The sequence below is a fragment of the Salvelinus namaycush genome, chromosome 35, assembly GCF_016432855.1.
Source record: "Salvelinus namaycush isolate Seneca chromosome 35, SaNama_1.0, whole genome shotgun sequence".
NCBI classification, from domain to species: Eukaryota; Metazoa; Chordata; class Actinopteri; order Salmoniformes; family Salmonidae; genus Salvelinus; species Salvelinus namaycush.
This window is the reverse complement of record NC_052341.1, coordinates 24,424,488-24,441,308: the sequence shown is the minus strand read 5'-3', so window position 1 is coordinate 24,441,308 and position 16,821 is coordinate 24,424,488. Positions and strand designations below refer to the sequence as shown.

The 16,821-nt window shown below is 46.4% G+C and overlaps 1 protein-coding gene across 1 annotated transcript in view; it reads right to left on the bottom strand.

Annotated features, from left to right (window-relative positions):
• Positions 1-1,031: 1,031 nt before the first annotated feature.
• Positions 1,032-16,821, bottom strand: part of LOC120029655 (unconventional myosin-XV-like) — a 31,884-nt gene continuing 16,094 nt past the window's right edge. Inside the window, exons 23-58 of the mRNA XM_038974937.1 lie at positions 14,111-14,182; positions 13,916-13,973; positions 13,480-13,700; positions 13,008-13,243; positions 11,566-11,735; positions 11,135-11,381; positions 10,840-11,020; positions 10,575-10,638; positions 10,438-10,470; positions 10,095-10,276; positions 9,797-9,901; positions 9,305-9,383; positions 8,933-9,191; positions 8,502-8,589; positions 8,045-8,315; positions 7,759-7,862; positions 7,594-7,653; positions 7,435-7,510; positions 7,185-7,303; positions 6,906-7,024; positions 6,614-6,755; positions 6,377-6,488; positions 5,931-6,261; positions 5,595-5,731; positions 5,260-5,336; positions 5,053-5,129; positions 4,832-4,962; positions 4,527-4,621; positions 4,361-4,438; positions 4,176-4,272; positions 3,826-3,974; positions 3,569-3,693; positions 3,232-3,365; positions 2,954-3,087; positions 2,637-2,777; positions 1,032-1,616 (exon numbers count right to left, since the gene is read on the bottom strand). Of these exons, the coding sequence (XP_038830865.1) occupies positions 1,527-1,616; positions 2,637-2,777; positions 2,954-3,087; positions 3,232-3,365; positions 3,569-3,693; positions 3,826-3,974; positions 4,176-4,272; positions 4,361-4,438; positions 4,527-4,621; positions 4,832-4,962; positions 5,053-5,129; positions 5,260-5,336; positions 5,595-5,731; positions 5,931-6,261; positions 6,377-6,488; positions 6,614-6,755; positions 6,906-7,024; positions 7,185-7,303; positions 7,435-7,510; positions 7,594-7,653; positions 7,759-7,862; positions 8,045-8,315; positions 8,502-8,589; positions 8,933-9,191; positions 9,305-9,383; positions 9,797-9,901; positions 10,095-10,276; positions 10,438-10,470; positions 10,575-10,638; positions 10,840-11,020; positions 11,135-11,381; positions 11,566-11,735; positions 13,008-13,243; positions 13,480-13,700; positions 13,916-13,973; positions 14,111-14,182 (4,794 nt within the window). The 3' untranslated portion in view covers positions 1,032-1,526. The remainder of the gene's footprint in view (positions 1,617-2,636; positions 2,778-2,953; positions 3,088-3,231; positions 3,366-3,568; positions 3,694-3,825; positions 3,975-4,175; positions 4,273-4,360; positions 4,439-4,526; positions 4,622-4,831; positions 4,963-5,052; positions 5,130-5,259; positions 5,337-5,594; positions 5,732-5,930; positions 6,262-6,376; positions 6,489-6,613; positions 6,756-6,905; positions 7,025-7,184; positions 7,304-7,434; positions 7,511-7,593; positions 7,654-7,758; positions 7,863-8,044; positions 8,316-8,501; positions 8,590-8,932; positions 9,192-9,304; positions 9,384-9,796; positions 9,902-10,094; positions 10,277-10,437; positions 10,471-10,574; positions 10,639-10,839; positions 11,021-11,134; positions 11,382-11,565; positions 11,736-13,007; positions 13,244-13,479; positions 13,701-13,915; positions 13,974-14,110; positions 14,183-16,821) is intronic.

The window sequence follows — 16,821 nt, the reverse complement described above, 5'->3', positions numbered from 1 at the left end:
TTTGTAAACATTTTTTATAATTCCACTTTGACATTATGGGGTATTGGGTGTAGGCCAGTGACACAATGTGCATTTAATCAACTTTTAATTCTGTCTGTAACACAAAATGTGGAAAAGTCAAGCTGTGTAATTCAGGATATAGCCTAACTATTGTGTACAAAGTAAAACTTCCTAATGTGAAAGAAATGTCTGCTAGAAAACACTAATGAGCTTTTTTTTAAAGAGTGAGGATGGAATACAACGGCACATCTAACAAACATGTATGCCCTCGTCATCCAGGACCCCCTCAATTAACTCATCCAGGCTGATGGCTGAATAGAATACAATTGAATTAAATTATCTAAATTATGTTTACAGCCTTGTATTGGCTACACACTCACAAGACTAACAATCACAAGTCTCAGAACAAAGTTCAAGGCAGGGCTGGATGATTACAGTACAAGGCAGAGTAACTGCAACACTAGGTAACCAAATGACTAGGAAACTATAGGTTTCGTAACTTTAAATTAGGATAATGCATGTTTGTAATGGTTTCTGTGCAGACCTCACCATTCTTACAAATATCCTGTTGGTGCACTCCTCAGCTGTATCAGTCAAGTCAGAACGAGAAAGGACAGTTTGTGGTTTTCTAAAGTTAAGTAGCCTTGCAAAGTTAAGTAAGTAGCCATGCTCCTATGAGCTTGATGTACAAGTATACCCCCTGGACAGGAAGCTAGTCTATTGTAGGACCTTACCCCAATCTAGCTCCTTAATTCTGAGTGCCAAGCAGAGGTGCATCGGGTCCGTTTTTTACAGTGTTTGGTATGACAGCTGGCGAACAAACTCCCAACTTTCCAATCTCAAGGCATACAATCAAACCACAAGGCCACTGAGTGGTTTTGTAGGCCTATCATATTAAACACAGCTGGAAACCAGTACCTCTTTATGACAGTTTTTCCATTAGCAATAAACCAACCACATATAATTGAAACAATACCTTATTCAGCAATACTTTAAAAAAGTTATACACAAAGTAAACAAGAACAGTTTCATCCATCTACAAAATAATTTTATTTAAATTACAAAAATATTTACTACAAAGAAACATATTGATAAATTGGTAATATAAAGATATATTGCACGGAAACCTAACACGTACTAAGCAATATTCAAATTTGGACATTCATTGGTATTCAAAGGCTGTGATGTTTTTTTTAATAATGAAATGTTTTAGATAAAAATCTGAAGGCATTGATTTGTTTTGATATTTGTCAGTGCAGGTCCGCTTATCAATAGGCTCCCTCTCTGAGTGCGTGTTTGTTGGGAAATTGAGAAAATGAAACCTGCAGTGGATAGAATTCATTTCTCAACCATTTTCATCAATCAATCACCAACTGGAGTATCACTGACACAGGAGAAGGAATGGTAGATGTGGAAAGTGATTCGCTTTCATTGCTTATATGAATCAATGATTGACAGTTGTAGAACTCATTTCCTATCCAACTGCAGATGTGTGTGTGTGTGTGTGTGTGTGTGTGTGTGTGTGTCTAGGGGTTGCGGCTGGAGACAGAGCTATTGATGGGTGGTCTCACCAGCTCCTCCATGATGACAGCAATGATGTGGCACAGCTTCTTGGCCTGTAGGGCAGAGCACACACACACACACACATTAATGGAATGCACACTTTATCAAGGACAGTACTGTACTGCATAGTGTTGTCATGCCTTTGAACAATTCACTTCATTTGACTACATTATTTCCATTTCCATCAGTTGACTATTGCGGAAGTTGCTTTGGCTAAAGGTATCAGCGTAGCCAGGGGCGTCATGCACCTCAAAATCTAAGGGGGCACAAAGTGTGTGAGGGTGGCTAGGGCGTGGTCCGGAGGGGGGCTAGGCCCCATGTCTGTAAGTTGGATAAATCAGCATTTTTCAAACACCTGAAGCAGCTTTTCCTGCAATCTAGAGCCATAATCATTATGCTTAATTCTATGTGAAAAATCAGGTTTATTTTTCTGCTTATCTAAGCATTCCTCTTGAGCTGTCTGTATCTGCCTGACTGGTGGTAATCCTTTTTCAGAAACGGAACATGCTTCTCTGCATCTCTGCTAAAATCTGCGTAAAATATTGAAAGGATTGTGAGTCTTATTCAGTACATCTAGTAATTGCTTGCTAAGATAATTAGACAAGCTAGATACTCTAATTTGATTGATAGCCTGAAATGGCTTTTTGGTAGCTAGTTATGAGGTTGGGAACCTATTTAGGCTAGCTAAAGCCAACTCAATACAACTGTTACTAGTATTACAGAGAAAAAACAATACATGTTTTTTATTTTTATTTTTTTAAACAGGATAAATCTGAGGGAGCATGTGCCCCCTTATGGGCATGATGCCACAGAGTAGCCATGCACGGTTTAAGTGTCTTCTTGAAATCTTATCTCCCAGGTAGCATGTGTGTGTAATGTGCATGGCCCTTAGTGACCATATCCCTTTCACTGTGTAACCTTACACTTTACGGACACTAAAGAACAAACCCATCCACCAGTGGTCACCAACCTTTGTTCCTGGAAAGCTACGGGGTGTTCAGCAATTTGTTCTAGTTCTACACACAACCGGGGGTTGGTGGCCCCGTCGTTCACTGCTGTGTATTGTACTTGACCTGTTTGAGGTGGATGGTGATGGTTTTTAGGAGTCCTGGGTTGCCGTAGTTCATCTCCACTCCAGGCACCTTCTTGTCTTTCTTGGGTTTAACTGAGCGCAGTGACTGCACCTCCACCAGTGGGATCATTAATGCCCGCTCCTGAACAACACAGGAAAATTATAATAAAGAATTCATAATAGCAGACATCTATAGATCCATATAGTCAGTCAAGATCGATCATTTCACCCATATTTTGGGAAACACGGTGCCTGCATTTCCTATGTTTGGGGTGTCCCTCCCTACATAAATGGTGTTGTTGGGTGTAAATGCGGTACCTGCGTATTGGGATGGCAGAACAGCACTCCTTCTTGGTTGACAGCCACCAGGCAGGGCGAGGGGCAGCTGCGATGGCTGACCTTCTGAGCTAGGAAGATATTAGAACCGAACAGAGGCAGGGAGCTCAGGCATTCTGGGGATAGAGAGCAAATCAATACAATTCTATTCATACTGTATCTATAATGCATTATCTAGTTACAAACACATTTATCACAAAGTTCTTCCCAGCAAGCAAGGCAAAAATGTAATTGTGTGCGTGCATGTGTGTGTGCCTCACCGAGGAAGCGTGCCTTGGCGTCACGGGGGCTGAGGGAGCGCATGGCGGTTATCTCTCTGAGGGAGATAGTGTGGATCTGCTCCAGGTTGGTGCTGCCCCCTTCCTGTTGGGGGAGGTACCCCTTCAGTTCAAGCCTGACAGGGACATAAGAGAGAGACAACTATCAGAAACTATATCACTCTTAACATAGGATAGAGAGAATAACTTATGTCCGGTCTGAAAACAACAGTGTGGCTCACAGTGAGAGCTGCTGAGTGAGACACTGGGGCAGGTGCTGCAGAGTGCGGGGGGCTAAAGGCTAGGGGTTAGGGTATAGGGGTTAAGGGGTAGTACTCACACGGAAGGCTCTTGAGTGAGGCCCTGTGCCAGGTGCTGCAGGACAGCCAGCTCTGCCGTCTGCTGGACGACAGCGGCACCACTGCCTGGCAGCAGCAGTTCGCCATCCAGGTAGTTACCCAGGACCTGCACGCAACAGACAGAGGGCCAGATGGAGTTAATTCATTACAGGGACAGAAGGGCTGTCACCAGGGCCTGACATAACGCAAGGTGGTTTCAGTGGTTATAACAGAACTCTAGGGGTCGTTACTATGGTACCTGTTGGAAGTGGAACTCCAGGTAGAGGTCGTTGTCAAAGTGAAGTGGGTGTGTCCATATGACGCGGTGGAAGGACAGGAAGATGGAGCCGTCGTCCAATAGGAAGTCAAACAGGTACTCATCTGAGTGGAGAGGCCGCACCATCCCATCTGATGTAGGAGAGGAAGAAGAGAGGCAGGAGGGAGGTAGTGATAAGGAAGGGATGAAAAGAAGAGAAAGAGCCATAGAAAACTAGGATTTTCTTAGTTTTGCTGTCACACAATTAATATCAACTTATTGTGCATTGCAGGTAAAGGGTTTTGGGGAGTCATTTGGGTTAATAGATAGAGCATGTCTGTATGTCCACCTACCCTTGTCCCGGCTGGCATGGATAGAAAACTCCTTGACTTCTGACGGGTCCTGGATGCCCATATCTGTACACAGATCTTCCACCACCTCCAGAGCCACCTAGGTACACAGAGTCAATCTTTATCATAATGATAATTAAAGGGAGGAGGGGAAAGTAGAAAAGTAAAGGGAAGGAGACTTGACTTACGCTGAAGCTGCGTATCTTACAGATGAACTCCACTCCACCTGGCAGCTTGATGGGGAACCGACGAGATTGTCTGCCAGCCTGCAGAGAACAGACACACAGCGACAGCTGTACTGCTTATCTTACATAACAACAAGATTTCCACACTTATGTGGAATCACTGCCTTACCAGTATGGCTTCCATCTCCGCGTGAGAGGGGACGTGTCTGCGACCTCCGTGGATCAGAGTCCGGAACAGGTTCTCCATACAGTTTTGAGACAGCTCTGAGATAGAGGATAGACACATACATAATTGCATTAGATACAGAAAAGCTCTGGGGTAACAGACACAGATACATGTGTGAAGGGATCTCTTCTGTGGCATCGCCAATGTGTGAGGGGTGCAGGGCTGTACCTTAGTAGGGGTGTGTTGGTCTTGGCTGATGTCTCGTAGGTGGCGTGTGACGTAGGTGTTCAGAGTGCGTGTGTGCGTACCTTGGTAGAGGTGTGTGGGGTCTTGGCTGATGTTTTGTAGATGACATGTGATGTAGGGGTTCAGGGTGCCAGAGCAGGGGAAGAACCCTGCTACCAGGTTCAACAGACGCCAACCTCGGGTACATCTCTCTCTGTATAACACATGCACACACAAGTTAGGAATTGACCCTCTGTACACTACTCACAGGTAAAGGTTCGTACACAATCTGCCAGCTACTCACTTGTGTGTGTTGTTTGTGGTCTGTTTGATCACCTGGCAGTAAACCTCATCTCTCAGAAACTCCTTCTCCTTCCCTAACTGAACACACAAACACAATGGACAGACGTTACTCCATGTTTCCATTCAAGCAGCTGTATCCTCATTAGGAGTGTAAGGTGAGCGATGGTGTTTGTGTGTGAGCTGTGTGTGTGTAACGGGAGAGACTCACCATCAAGATATAGCTGACACAGTCTCCCTCAGACGTGTGCCTCCCAAGAGGCTGGTCTCCCATGAACTGCATCACACCTTCAGAGAGCGAAAGAGAAGTGGGAAAGGGGAAAATTGAGATGAAGAGATGCAATGTACACCTCAGTAGTGTGTGTCACAGGAGGTTGATGGCACCTTAATTGGGGAGGATAAGTGGAATGGTATCAAAAACATAAAACAGATGGTTTCCAGGTGTTTGATGCCATTCCATTCGCGCCGTTCCAGCCATTATTATGAGCCGTCCTCTCCTCAGCAGCCTCCACTGATGTGCGTGTGTGTGTGTGTGTTTGGACTCACTCAGGAAGGCCTGGACAGCCAGGCCATTGAGCCCAGGATCATTGTACAGGATGAGGGATTCCTGAATAGGAACCTCGGTGTACTGAAGCATCTCTGAGAAGTTTCTACCTCCATTAAGCAGACCTTTACCCTCCATTCTGTGACAGAGAGACAAAGGGAGAAAGACGAAGGAGGGGCGATTATGAAAGAGTGAGAGAGATGGAGCGAGGAAGAGAGAGTCCGAGAGAAAGTGCATAAGGAGAAAGAGAGGTAAGTATGTGTCGTTACGGAAGACAGTTATTACACTCAGGAAAATATAGGATTACATACATTGTATAACCTTGTTACCCCTCTCACCTGGTGGCAGTGTCTCTGAAGTATTTCATGGCAAACTCTGTCATCACGAACGTCTGGACCTCACTCATCTCACTGCCCTGGACCGATACTTGGACGGAACGAGCTGACCCCAGCATGGAGCTCTCTCGGCTGGGCTGTGCTGAGCCAGTGTGGGGAGTGGACCTGGGAGCTGGGGGTCTGGTGGCAGCGGGCGGCTTGGGGGCTCTCATGCTCTTCCTCCTCTCGTCGAGGCGGTCAAGGTGGACGTGGTGGTAGTCAGGAGGGGCAGACGGCTGAGTGACGTCGATGGGGAAGAGGCCGGAGTGCCCCCCGATGGAACCGAAACACCAATCTGAGAAATAAGGAGAGAGCAGGTTTAGGACTGTCACAGAGAGAGACAGAGTCAGAGACAGAGGGAGAGAGAGAGAAAGAAAGAGCGGGGAAAGAGGTCAGTGTGATGACCTCACCTGGCTGGAGGCCGTCAATGGGCAGCAGTTTGATGATGTCACCCTTGCGGAAGCTGAGCAGGCTCTTGTCGTCGGTCACAAAGCTCTTCAGGGCAATCACATGATCTGAGCCCTGAGAAGGTTTGATAGGATGTTACACACAACAAAGATACTATACACAGTAAGATTTAGTGTACCAGAAAACACATGTATACAATCATTTGTACGATATAAGATGAGGAAGAGGAGGGTGGTTACATTGAGGAGTTCTTGGTGGAACAGGCTGACCATGGCAGTGATCTGTGGAGCCCTGTTGCTCTGCAGCTGTAGCTGTTCTCCCTTTAGACTCAATTCCACGATGTCTGCAGACCGCAGTTCCACCGACAGCAGCTCTGCATAGCTACACAGAGAAAGACACAGCACACACGGTACACACACAGAGAGAACATACACGGACATGCACACACACACTAGATGTATATTCTCACTCAATAATTCTAAAGGCTAAAGTTCCTCTAATTCCGGTGTTGTGTTTGAAGAATAGGCACACCTGTAGCTCCGTAGCAGGCGCAGATGTTTGGGGTTTATGCCTGATGCTCTGGCCACCTTCATCAGTCGAATCCCACGATGAGACACGCCCAACAGCTGGGTGTCCCCGCTGGTACCACCCTACCACACACACACAGGGGAGATGAGCGTGTGTCTGTCTGTCTGTCTGTCTGTCTGTCTGTCTGTCTGTCTGTCTGTCTGTCTGTCTGTCTGTCTGTCTGTCTGTCTGTCTGTCTGTCTGTCTGTCTGTCAGAGAGAGAGAGAGAGAAAGCTAACTCACTTTGACAGGGAACAGTCGTGTGAAGTAGTTTTCCCAGTTGTCTCTGGCAGCCATCACTATCCTCGTCTTCATAGTGTCGTCCTGAAGCGAGCTGATACTGGTGCCCACGTGGAAACTGGCTGGAGAGAGAGGGGAGGGATGGGAAGAACATGAGGATAGAAGAGCGGGATGGAGGAGGGGAACAGTCATTTTTTTACCTGGCCTCGCCAACTGACTCACCTGGTTAAAAAAAAAGGACAAATAAACTCACCTAGTAGGTCTTTCATTTTTCTCCTATCCTCTCTGGTGATCCTCACACAGGTGTCAGAGTACGTGTCTCTCATGATCTAAAAGGATTTATAGTAATAGACGGTGTGATATGTATAAGCCAGTGAAGAAAAAGGGCCACGGGGAAATAACCAGTACCTACCTGCTCACAAAGGAGGTTGAGGGTGTAGGGGTGGTTGAACCTCTCTCTGGGGTAAAACACCTGAACACAGAGGGATAATAAGGATTCACTTATGATGCGAACACACAACACATGTAGAATAATAGAGACGATACCAACGTTCTCTCGCCTGCTGCTCCAGCTCACCTCCTTGCGTAGGAACAGTTTGCCAGGCATGGCAGAGTTGGAGAAGTAGACGCTGGCAGAGAACCTGTGGAGCTGGGAGCGAACACTCTCCTCCCCAGACAGATCTATGGAGGACAAACAAACAATATGAGTTACTTTACTTCTCTGTGGAGTTATTACTGTAGTATATGAGTTATGAACGTGTATCGGAGACTACGGCTGGACAGGCAGTGCAAACACAAACATGTGGAAACATGTGGAAACAGTACTGTACCTTTCCACCTGCATTTCAGGTAGTTGGACTTACTGAGTGTGGGGGCAGCCTTGGCGGGAGGGTCTGGCAAGCTTTCAAAGATGGCTGGGGGATAAGGAGGGGTGGACCTGGGTGGAGCAGGCGGAAGGTTCATGGAACGACCCTGCGTGCCAAAGAGGTCGGCCAGGGAGCGCTGTTTCTGCTTCATGCTGTTGGAGATTGAGCGAGGCCCTCTGGTGGAGGGAGGAGAGGATTGCCACGCTGGGGGAGGCTGTCTCTGACGGGGGGGCTCCCTCTGGATCGGGGGAGGAGGGGCCCACTTTCTCTGGAGGGGATGAGAGGAGAGAGGAAGCGAGAGAAGTGTAAGACTAGAGCCTTTCATTATGAATGAACCCATCAGTAAGTGATTGCCAAGACTGTTCTTCTGTGTGCAATACTCCTAGTCTGTCTGCCAAATCAATATTTCTAGTTTGCGTTTCTGGCCCTTTGTAAACCCCAACCAAGCTCTGACCTGCTGTTGTACAGGTCCTTTATTCATGAGGATCGCCAAGGCCTCCTCTTTAGGATCATTCTTCTTCACAAACGACCGGGCTGGAACCCTGGAGAGGAGCAAGACATAGAGGAAGTTGATGGTATAAGGTACATAGAGGAAGTTGATGGTATATGGTACATAGAGGAAGTTGATGGTATATGGTACATAGAGGAAGTTGATGGTATATGGTACATAGAGGAAGTTGATGGTATATGGTACATAGAGGAAGTTGATGGTATATGGTACATAGAGGAAGTTGATGGTATATGGTACATAGAGGAAGTTGATGGTATATGGTACATAGATGAATTTGATGGTATATGGTACATAGAGGAAGTTGATGGTATATGGTACATAGATGGTACAAGACCCAATAGAGAGAAATTAGATGGATCCACTGTCCCACTGACCTGACGGGCTCGAAGGGTCTGGGGTCACTGGCGGGGCGGTTCTGGTATTGTTTGATGATGTCACGGATGCTGGTGGTGGGCGGGGGCGGGGAGGCAGGGGGGCTGGGGGGGTATGGTTCTCTGGCAGGAGGAGAGGGGGGAGGTTGCAAAGTCCTGGGGGCTGGGGGTGGAGAGGGGGAGCGGGGACGGGTCTGTTTGGGGGGGCTGCTGGGAGCAGGGCGAGGCTTTAACGGTTTGGCTGCTGGCTTGGGCTGAGAACCTGACAGAGTGAATGACAGCACAGGCAGATGGGTCATAAACAAGACAAGACTCTCAACATCAGCTTCTCGGATGCTGATTAGGTATCTGGAAGGTTTATTCAGCTCTACTCACCAATCTTCTGGAAAAACTCTCTCTTCACCTTGAAAGACTCACGCTGGTCTGGACTGGCAAAGTCCACATCCCTCTCCGGCTGGAAAATCAGATGTACACATAAAACATGACACAGGTAAGTTAGCGTTTCACTGTTAGTCTACACCTGTTGTTTACGAAGCATGTGACAAATACACATTTGAGTCTGCTTGCAAGTTAATGTTGATTAATTTGTTTCTTTTGTAATTAAATTACACATTTTTGGCTAAGTACATAAAGGACACTAATCAAGCAGAGCAGCAAATAAACAATACTGCCACACCCCTCCCTCCCTCACACCTCAGGTATATGGTGCTGTATCTGTGGCTGTGGTTTCATCTGGCTGGGTGTGCGTAGCGGTGGTGGGGTGGGGGGATTTGTGTGGGGTGGGGGTGGGGGTGATGGGGCGCGGGGGGGTGTGACGGTTCGGTTAGCCTGGCGTCTCTGCTCCTGTCTCTGCTGCTGCTGCTCCTGTCTCTGCTGCTGCTGCTCCTGTCTCTGCTGCTGCTGCTGTCTCTGCTGCTGCTCCTGAGCCTGCTGCTGGGACATGGTCATGGCTTGCATTGTCATCTGCTGGGCCTAGAAGGGGAGCGTGAGAGGAGAGAGAGAGAGAGAGAGGGATGGAGAGAGAGGATGGGCAGTCACTAGGTGGTCATGTTAGAACAGAAGCGGCAATATCATAAGAACTGTTGAACAAGGACAGGGTTATGGTGGGTTTGTTTTCCCTGGCATGTGGGATCCCAGTTTTCCCCCAGTGTCTCCCTGTCCTTACCATGAGCAGGGCCTGTTGGTTGATGAAAGCCTGCTGCTGCGCTGCCATCTGCTGGGAGTTCACGGCTGGTGCAGCTGGCTGGGGCATCATCATGGTTGGCATCATAGGCATGGGGGCAGCTGGCATCATACTTGGCATCATCTGAGCCCCGTAGCCTTGCATGGCCGGGTTCATCGGCATTCCTGGGAGACCAAAAAATATGGGACATTTTGGAATTGCAGGGGGAAAAAAGTGGGAAAATGGTGCACGATAGAGAAAAATAAATGACTTGACCATAGTTGAGGAAAAATATTTAAAAGCATGATTAGAATGTTTGTGTAATTACATTGTTCCCCTCACTCACCCATAGAATACCCTGGCATTGTCATTGGGACACCTGCAACACAGGTATTGTATTTAACATTAAAATGAAAACCCATTGCCCCAATAATGAGAGAAATGGAGAGATGAGGGAGACAGAGCAAGCGAGAGATACAGTACCTGCTCCATACATCCCTCCTCCTCCTCTCATCCTCCTGTTCAACATGGCCATACGCTCCCTGTCCTACACACACACAACAGCAGAACGTTTTGTTACACAATCTACACATCACATACAGTAATACGATCCACAAAATTGTAGTTACCTAATCCCCAGCCTTGCCTTGTATCCAAGACAAAGGAACAGAAGACACAATCCAACCAGTAACAGATAATCACAGTTACAGAGCACATCCTATTAGATATAACATTGAATGATGCTGACCCCTGGTCCCTGGTCCAGCACTGGGTCAAAGAGGTCATCCAGATAAGCATCCATCTGACGACCACGAGAACCCTCTGACGGCTGGTAGTCTCCGCCGTTCCATGGGGCCTCCTGCTGGGGGAGACCAGGGGCCTGCATGGAGGGAGCCGGGGGGATGAACCCATCTAGATCTGTCATCATCCTAATGGCGAGAGAGAGGGAGAGTGAAGTTGGGGTCCTCTGTGTGTGTGTATGTGTGTGTGTGTGCGCGCGCAACGCGTACGTGCATCTCTGTGTGTGTGCCCACCAGCCTCACCGGTTTCCCTCGTTGTTGAACAGGTAGTCAGTGTGTGTGTGTGCGGTCCCCAGTGTAGTATCAGTCTCTGCTCCAGCCAACAGGTCCATGACAAAGTCACATCCAGGCAGGTCAGACCAGCCCTCTTCAGCCAGCAGAGACACAGACCAGCCTCGAGGAGCCTCAGGTAACCCTCTGAAGTGGAGCAGCCACGAGGCCAGCTGCTCTCCTGTGGTCCAGGACTCTACCTCAGCTGTAATCTTCTCCTCTGGAAGAGAGAGAAAGCGAGGGAATAAAACATACAACCCTGGTGCTGCAAACAGCAACCACTCCAGCCAGGTGAAATATCCTGATTACACCGAGCAAATGGAACCACAACATCAGAAAGACAAAGTGACAAGCATGACACAGAGATGACTTAAACACGTTATAACCCCCCCCCCCCCCCTCACCGTTGAAGGTGTGTACATCCAGCACCATCTTTCCTCTCCTCTGATTGGCTGTCCACTCAAGCTGGGAGGGGGGGTGGAGGCGGGAGGTGGGGGAGGGTAGGTGGAGGGAGGTGAGGAGTTTGTGCTGGCACAGAGAACGATATTCACCTGGACCCTTGTCAGACACATACCTGTCCACAAGTGAGACAGAGAAACACAGACTTACATACCTGTCCACAAGTGAGACAGAGAAACACAGACTTACATACCTGTCCACAAGTTAGACAGAGAAACACAGACTTACATACCTGTCCACAAGTGAGACAGAGAAACACAGACTTACATACCTGTCCACAGGTGAGACAGAGAAACGCAGACTTACATACCTGTCCACAAGTGAGACAGAGAAACACATACTTACATACCTGTCCACAAGTGAGACAGAGAAACACAGACTTACATACCTGTCCACAAGTGAGACAGAGAAACACAGACTTACATACCTGTCCACAAGTGAGACAGAGAAACACAGACTTACATACCTGTCCACAGGTGAGACAGAGAAACACAGACTTACATACCTGTCCACAAGTGAGACAGAGAAACACAGACTTACATACCTGTCCACAGGTGAGACAGAGAAACACAGACTTACATACATGTCCACAGGTGAGACAGAGAAACACAGACTTACATACCTGTCCACAAGTGAGACAGAGAAACACAGACTTACATACCTGTCCACAGGTGAGACAGAGAAACACAGACTTACATACCTGTCCACAAGTGAGACAGAGAAACACAGACTTACATACCTGTCCACAGGTGAGACAGAGAAACACAGACTTACATACCTGTCCACAGGTGAGACAGAGAAACACAGACTTACATACCTGTCCACGAGTGAGACAGAGAAACACAGACTTACATACCTGTCCACAAGTGAGACAGAGAAACACAGACTTACATACCTGCCCACAAGTGAGACAGAGAAACACAGACTTTACATACCTGTCCACAAGTGAGACAGAGAAACACAGACTTACATACCTGTCCACAAGTGAGACAGAGAAACACAGACTTACATACCTGTCCACAAGTGAGACAGAGAAACACAGACTTACATACCTGTCCACAAGTGAGACAGAGAAACACAGACTTACATACCTGTCCACAAGTGAGACAGAGAAACACAGACTTACATACCTGTCCACAAGTGAGACAGAGAAACACAGACTTACATACCTGTCCACAAGTGAGACAGAGAAACACAGACTTTACATACCTGCACATGTCAGACAAAACCAAATAACCAAATATGGCCGACAAAGAGGACATATTTTTATGGTATCTAAAACTAAAAAGTTGAAAAAATAATAATCTCAATTCCTACACAACACACTTTTTCAATAATTACAAAAAAAGACATCTTTAAAACTGATTTTGCCCACTAAGCTACGTACTTGAGCAAGGATTTGTCAAGGGCTGGGGAAGGGGTGAAGGCACTGAGGCAGCAGGCCAGTAACAACCAGCCCCGTAGGGACCCCTCCTCTGACTCCCTGCCCCAGGTGGTGTAAGCTATCTGGGCTAGGATCTCATCCCTCAGGGGGGGTCTGGTAAGGCCCTGCTCCACGATGTAGTTTCCCAAAAGCTGCTCCTGCCAGTCACTCAGATCACTGTCCCCTGCAAAGCGCAGGATCTGGAGAGAGACAAGGGTTAAAGAGATGAGACATTGTCTGTGTGTGTGTGTGTGTGTGTGTGTGTGTGTCTGTGTGTGTGTGTCTGTGTGTGTGTGTGTGTGTGTGTGTGTCTGTGTGTGTGTGTCTGTGTGTGTGTGTCTGTGTGTCTGTGTGTGTGTGTCTGTGTGTGTGTGTCTGTGTGTGTGTGTCTGTGTGTCTGTGTGTGTGTGTCTGTGTGTGTGTGTGTAGGACTGACCAGTTTGTAGATCTCCAGAGCGATGCAAGCGTCTTCAGGCTCCAGATAGGTCAGAGGTCGCTGGAGGGAGTAGCCCTGCGGCTGACACCAGCCATCCTTCAGCGTAGTGTTGGCGTATCGTGAGAAGGGGTAGCTGTCTATATCGAGGGGCAGGGTGAGGGTGTGTCCTGCTTTCACCTGTGGAGGCGCCACCTCTGTTACCCCAGAGCCATGCTGCCGCCCTGGTGCAAGGACACATAACTACAGTCACACACAGAGAAAAGACCCCAGAGAACAATGGCAGTCCTGGTTCCAATCCAGCAACAGTCTACCCTTTACCTGCCACTACTGTGTTTACACATCTAAATATGAGCATTATTATCTACATACGCTTTTTTTTGCCAATACCAGATGCCCTCAACCCATCTCCACCAATCCCAGCGCTGCTCATACTCACCTGCTGCGCTGCGTAGTCTGGCCGAGAGGTCAGCTGGGATCTCCAACATTCCCACATCCTGGAAAAGGCAGGGAATTATCAGGAAGGAATACTTTATTGGACCAGAGGCTCATTTTAAATATTTGGCTTTGATTTCTATATCTACTAATACCTTTTAATTGGAATAGATTTTGTACAGGTGTAGTGATCTCTTACCATTCCTGTGGAGGTGTGATCTTCAGTCTCAGTGGTGGGTTTCACCGTGCTCCTCTCGTTCCTCTCTTGTTCCTGAGAGCAAACACACACACAGGTTCGACTGAGTTCAGCCCTGAGCTATCTACATCTCATCTTATCTTAACTAGTTTTCATACAATCAGGACATGCAGAGCACTGATGTGGAGTGAGGACCCCTCCTTTCAATAACACAACAAACAAACAGACAACACATGGTCACAGACCTGTTAAACCTTTACACAAACAGGAATCTGAAATTAATTTAATCCATTCAATAATATCCAGCCTTTCTCAACTATTGAATAAACCTTCCACTGTTTTTCTAAAAGTGTTTCTCCTGTACCTGTTCTCAGGTGTTTTTGTCCTACCTTCTCAGGCCAGGTATCTAGAGGTCTGTCAGGTTAACAGACCGAGAGAGAGAGAAAGTCCAGTCCTATTCTTAGAAACACTACCTGTTATAAATCCCAGCTGCCATCGCTCCGCCCATAACACAGGCCACACAGATACCAGAGTCCAGAATGCACACCTTAATCTAATGGTTTACAGCCTGAGCTTCATACAGCTAAAGGTGTTGCCTCATATCACTGCACTGTAAGTGTATCATAGTGTATTCTTGCAATATGAATGTATGTATGTGCAGTTGAAGTCAGAAGTTTACATACACCTTAGCCAAATACATTTAAACTCAGTTTTTCACAATTCCTGTCATTTAATCCTAGAAAAAAAATCCCTGTTTTAGGCCAGTTAGGATCAGCACTTTATTCTAAGAATGTGAAATGTCAGAATAATAGTAGAGAATGATTTATTTCAGCTTTTATTTCTTTCATCACATTCCCAGTGGGTCAGAAGTTTACAGACACACAATTAGTATTTGGTAGCATTGCCTTTAAATTGTTTAACTTGGGTCAAACATTTCAGGTAGCCTTCCACAAGCTTCCCTCAATAAGAATTTTGGCCCATTCCTCCTGACAGAGCTGGTGTAACTGAGTCAGGTTTGTAGGCACACGCTTTTTCAGTTCTGCCAACAAATTGTCTATAGGATTGAGGTCAGGGCTTTGTGATGGCCACTCCAATACCTTGACTTTGTTGTCCTTAAGCAATTTTGCCACAACTTTGGAAGTATGCTTGGGGTCATTGTCCATTTGGAAGCCCCAAGCTTTAACTTCCTGACTGATGTCTTGAGATGTTGCTTCAATATATCCACATAATTTTCCTCCCTCATGATGCCATCTATTTTGTGAAGTGCACCAGTTCCTCCTGCAGCAAAGCACCCCCACAACATGATGCTGCCACCCCCACGCTTCACGGTCGGGATGGTGTTCTTCGGCTTGCAATCTTCCCCTTTTTTCCTCCATACATAATGATGGTCATTATGTCCAAACAGTTATATTTTTGTTTCATCCCACCAGAGGACATTTCTCCAAAAAGTACGATCTTTGTCCCCATGTGCAGTTGCAAATCGTAGTCTGACTTTTTTATGGCGGTTTTGGAGCAGTGGCTTCTTCCTTGATGAGCAGCCTTTCAAGTCATGTTGATATAGGAAACGTTTTACTGTGGATATAGATACTTTTGTACCTGTTTCCTCCAGCATCTTCACAAGGTCCTTTGCTGTTGTTCTGGGATTGATTTGCACTTTTCGCACCAAAGTACGTTCATCTCTAGGAGACAGAACTCGTCTCCTTCCCGAGCGGTATGACGGCTGCGTGTTCCCATGGTGTTTATACTTGCGTACTATTGTTTGTACAGATGAACGTGGTACCTTCAGGTGTTTGAAAATTGCTCCCAAGGATGAACCAGACTTGTGGAGGTCTACATTTTTTTCTGAGGTCTTGGCTGATTTCTTTTGATTTTCCCATTATGTCAAGCAAAGAGGCACTGAGTTTGAAGGTAGGCCTTGAAATACATCCACAGGTACACCTCCAATTGACTCAAATGATGTCAATTAGCCTATCAGAAGCTTCTAAAGCCATGCCATCATTTTCTGGAATTTTCCAAGCTGTTTAAAGGCACAGTCAACTTAGTGTATGTAAACTTCTGACCCACTGGAATTGTGATACAGTGAATTATGAGTGAAATAATATGTCTGTAAACAATTGTTGGAAAAATGACTTGTGTCATGCAGAAAGCAGATGTTCTAACCGACTTGCCAAAACTATAGTTTGTTAACAAGACATTTGTGGAGTGGTTGAAAAATGAGTTTTAATCACTCCAACCTAAGTGTATGTAAACTTCCGACTTTAACTGTAGGTTTACTGAGGTGTATTGATGGGTGTGGGTGGGTTAGACAGCACACACACACATAGAATGTAGTTTCCTGATTAAGAGATTTACTAATGTGATTGCTGGGTGGTAGATTACTAAACATGTCAGCTATGTCTGTATTGATGACTGATTTAAAGCGATAGTGTACTACAATAACTATCTTAATCCTTGATTACTTTGCTGCAATCCACCATTTATGGTAATACGGGGGTAATGTCTATTCATCCATTCGACAAAATTCAAATGGCACATGGTTTATGAGCTGATACACAAAACACCATATTCAAAACGTAGAAGTTTTTAATTATTATACTAAATTCTTGCAACCAGTAGAATGTTATATATATGGGGGATACAACCATCCCAGCTCCACAGATTTAGTTGCGAAAGAAACAGAATCATTAGATCATTTGTTTTGGTCCTCTCCATAT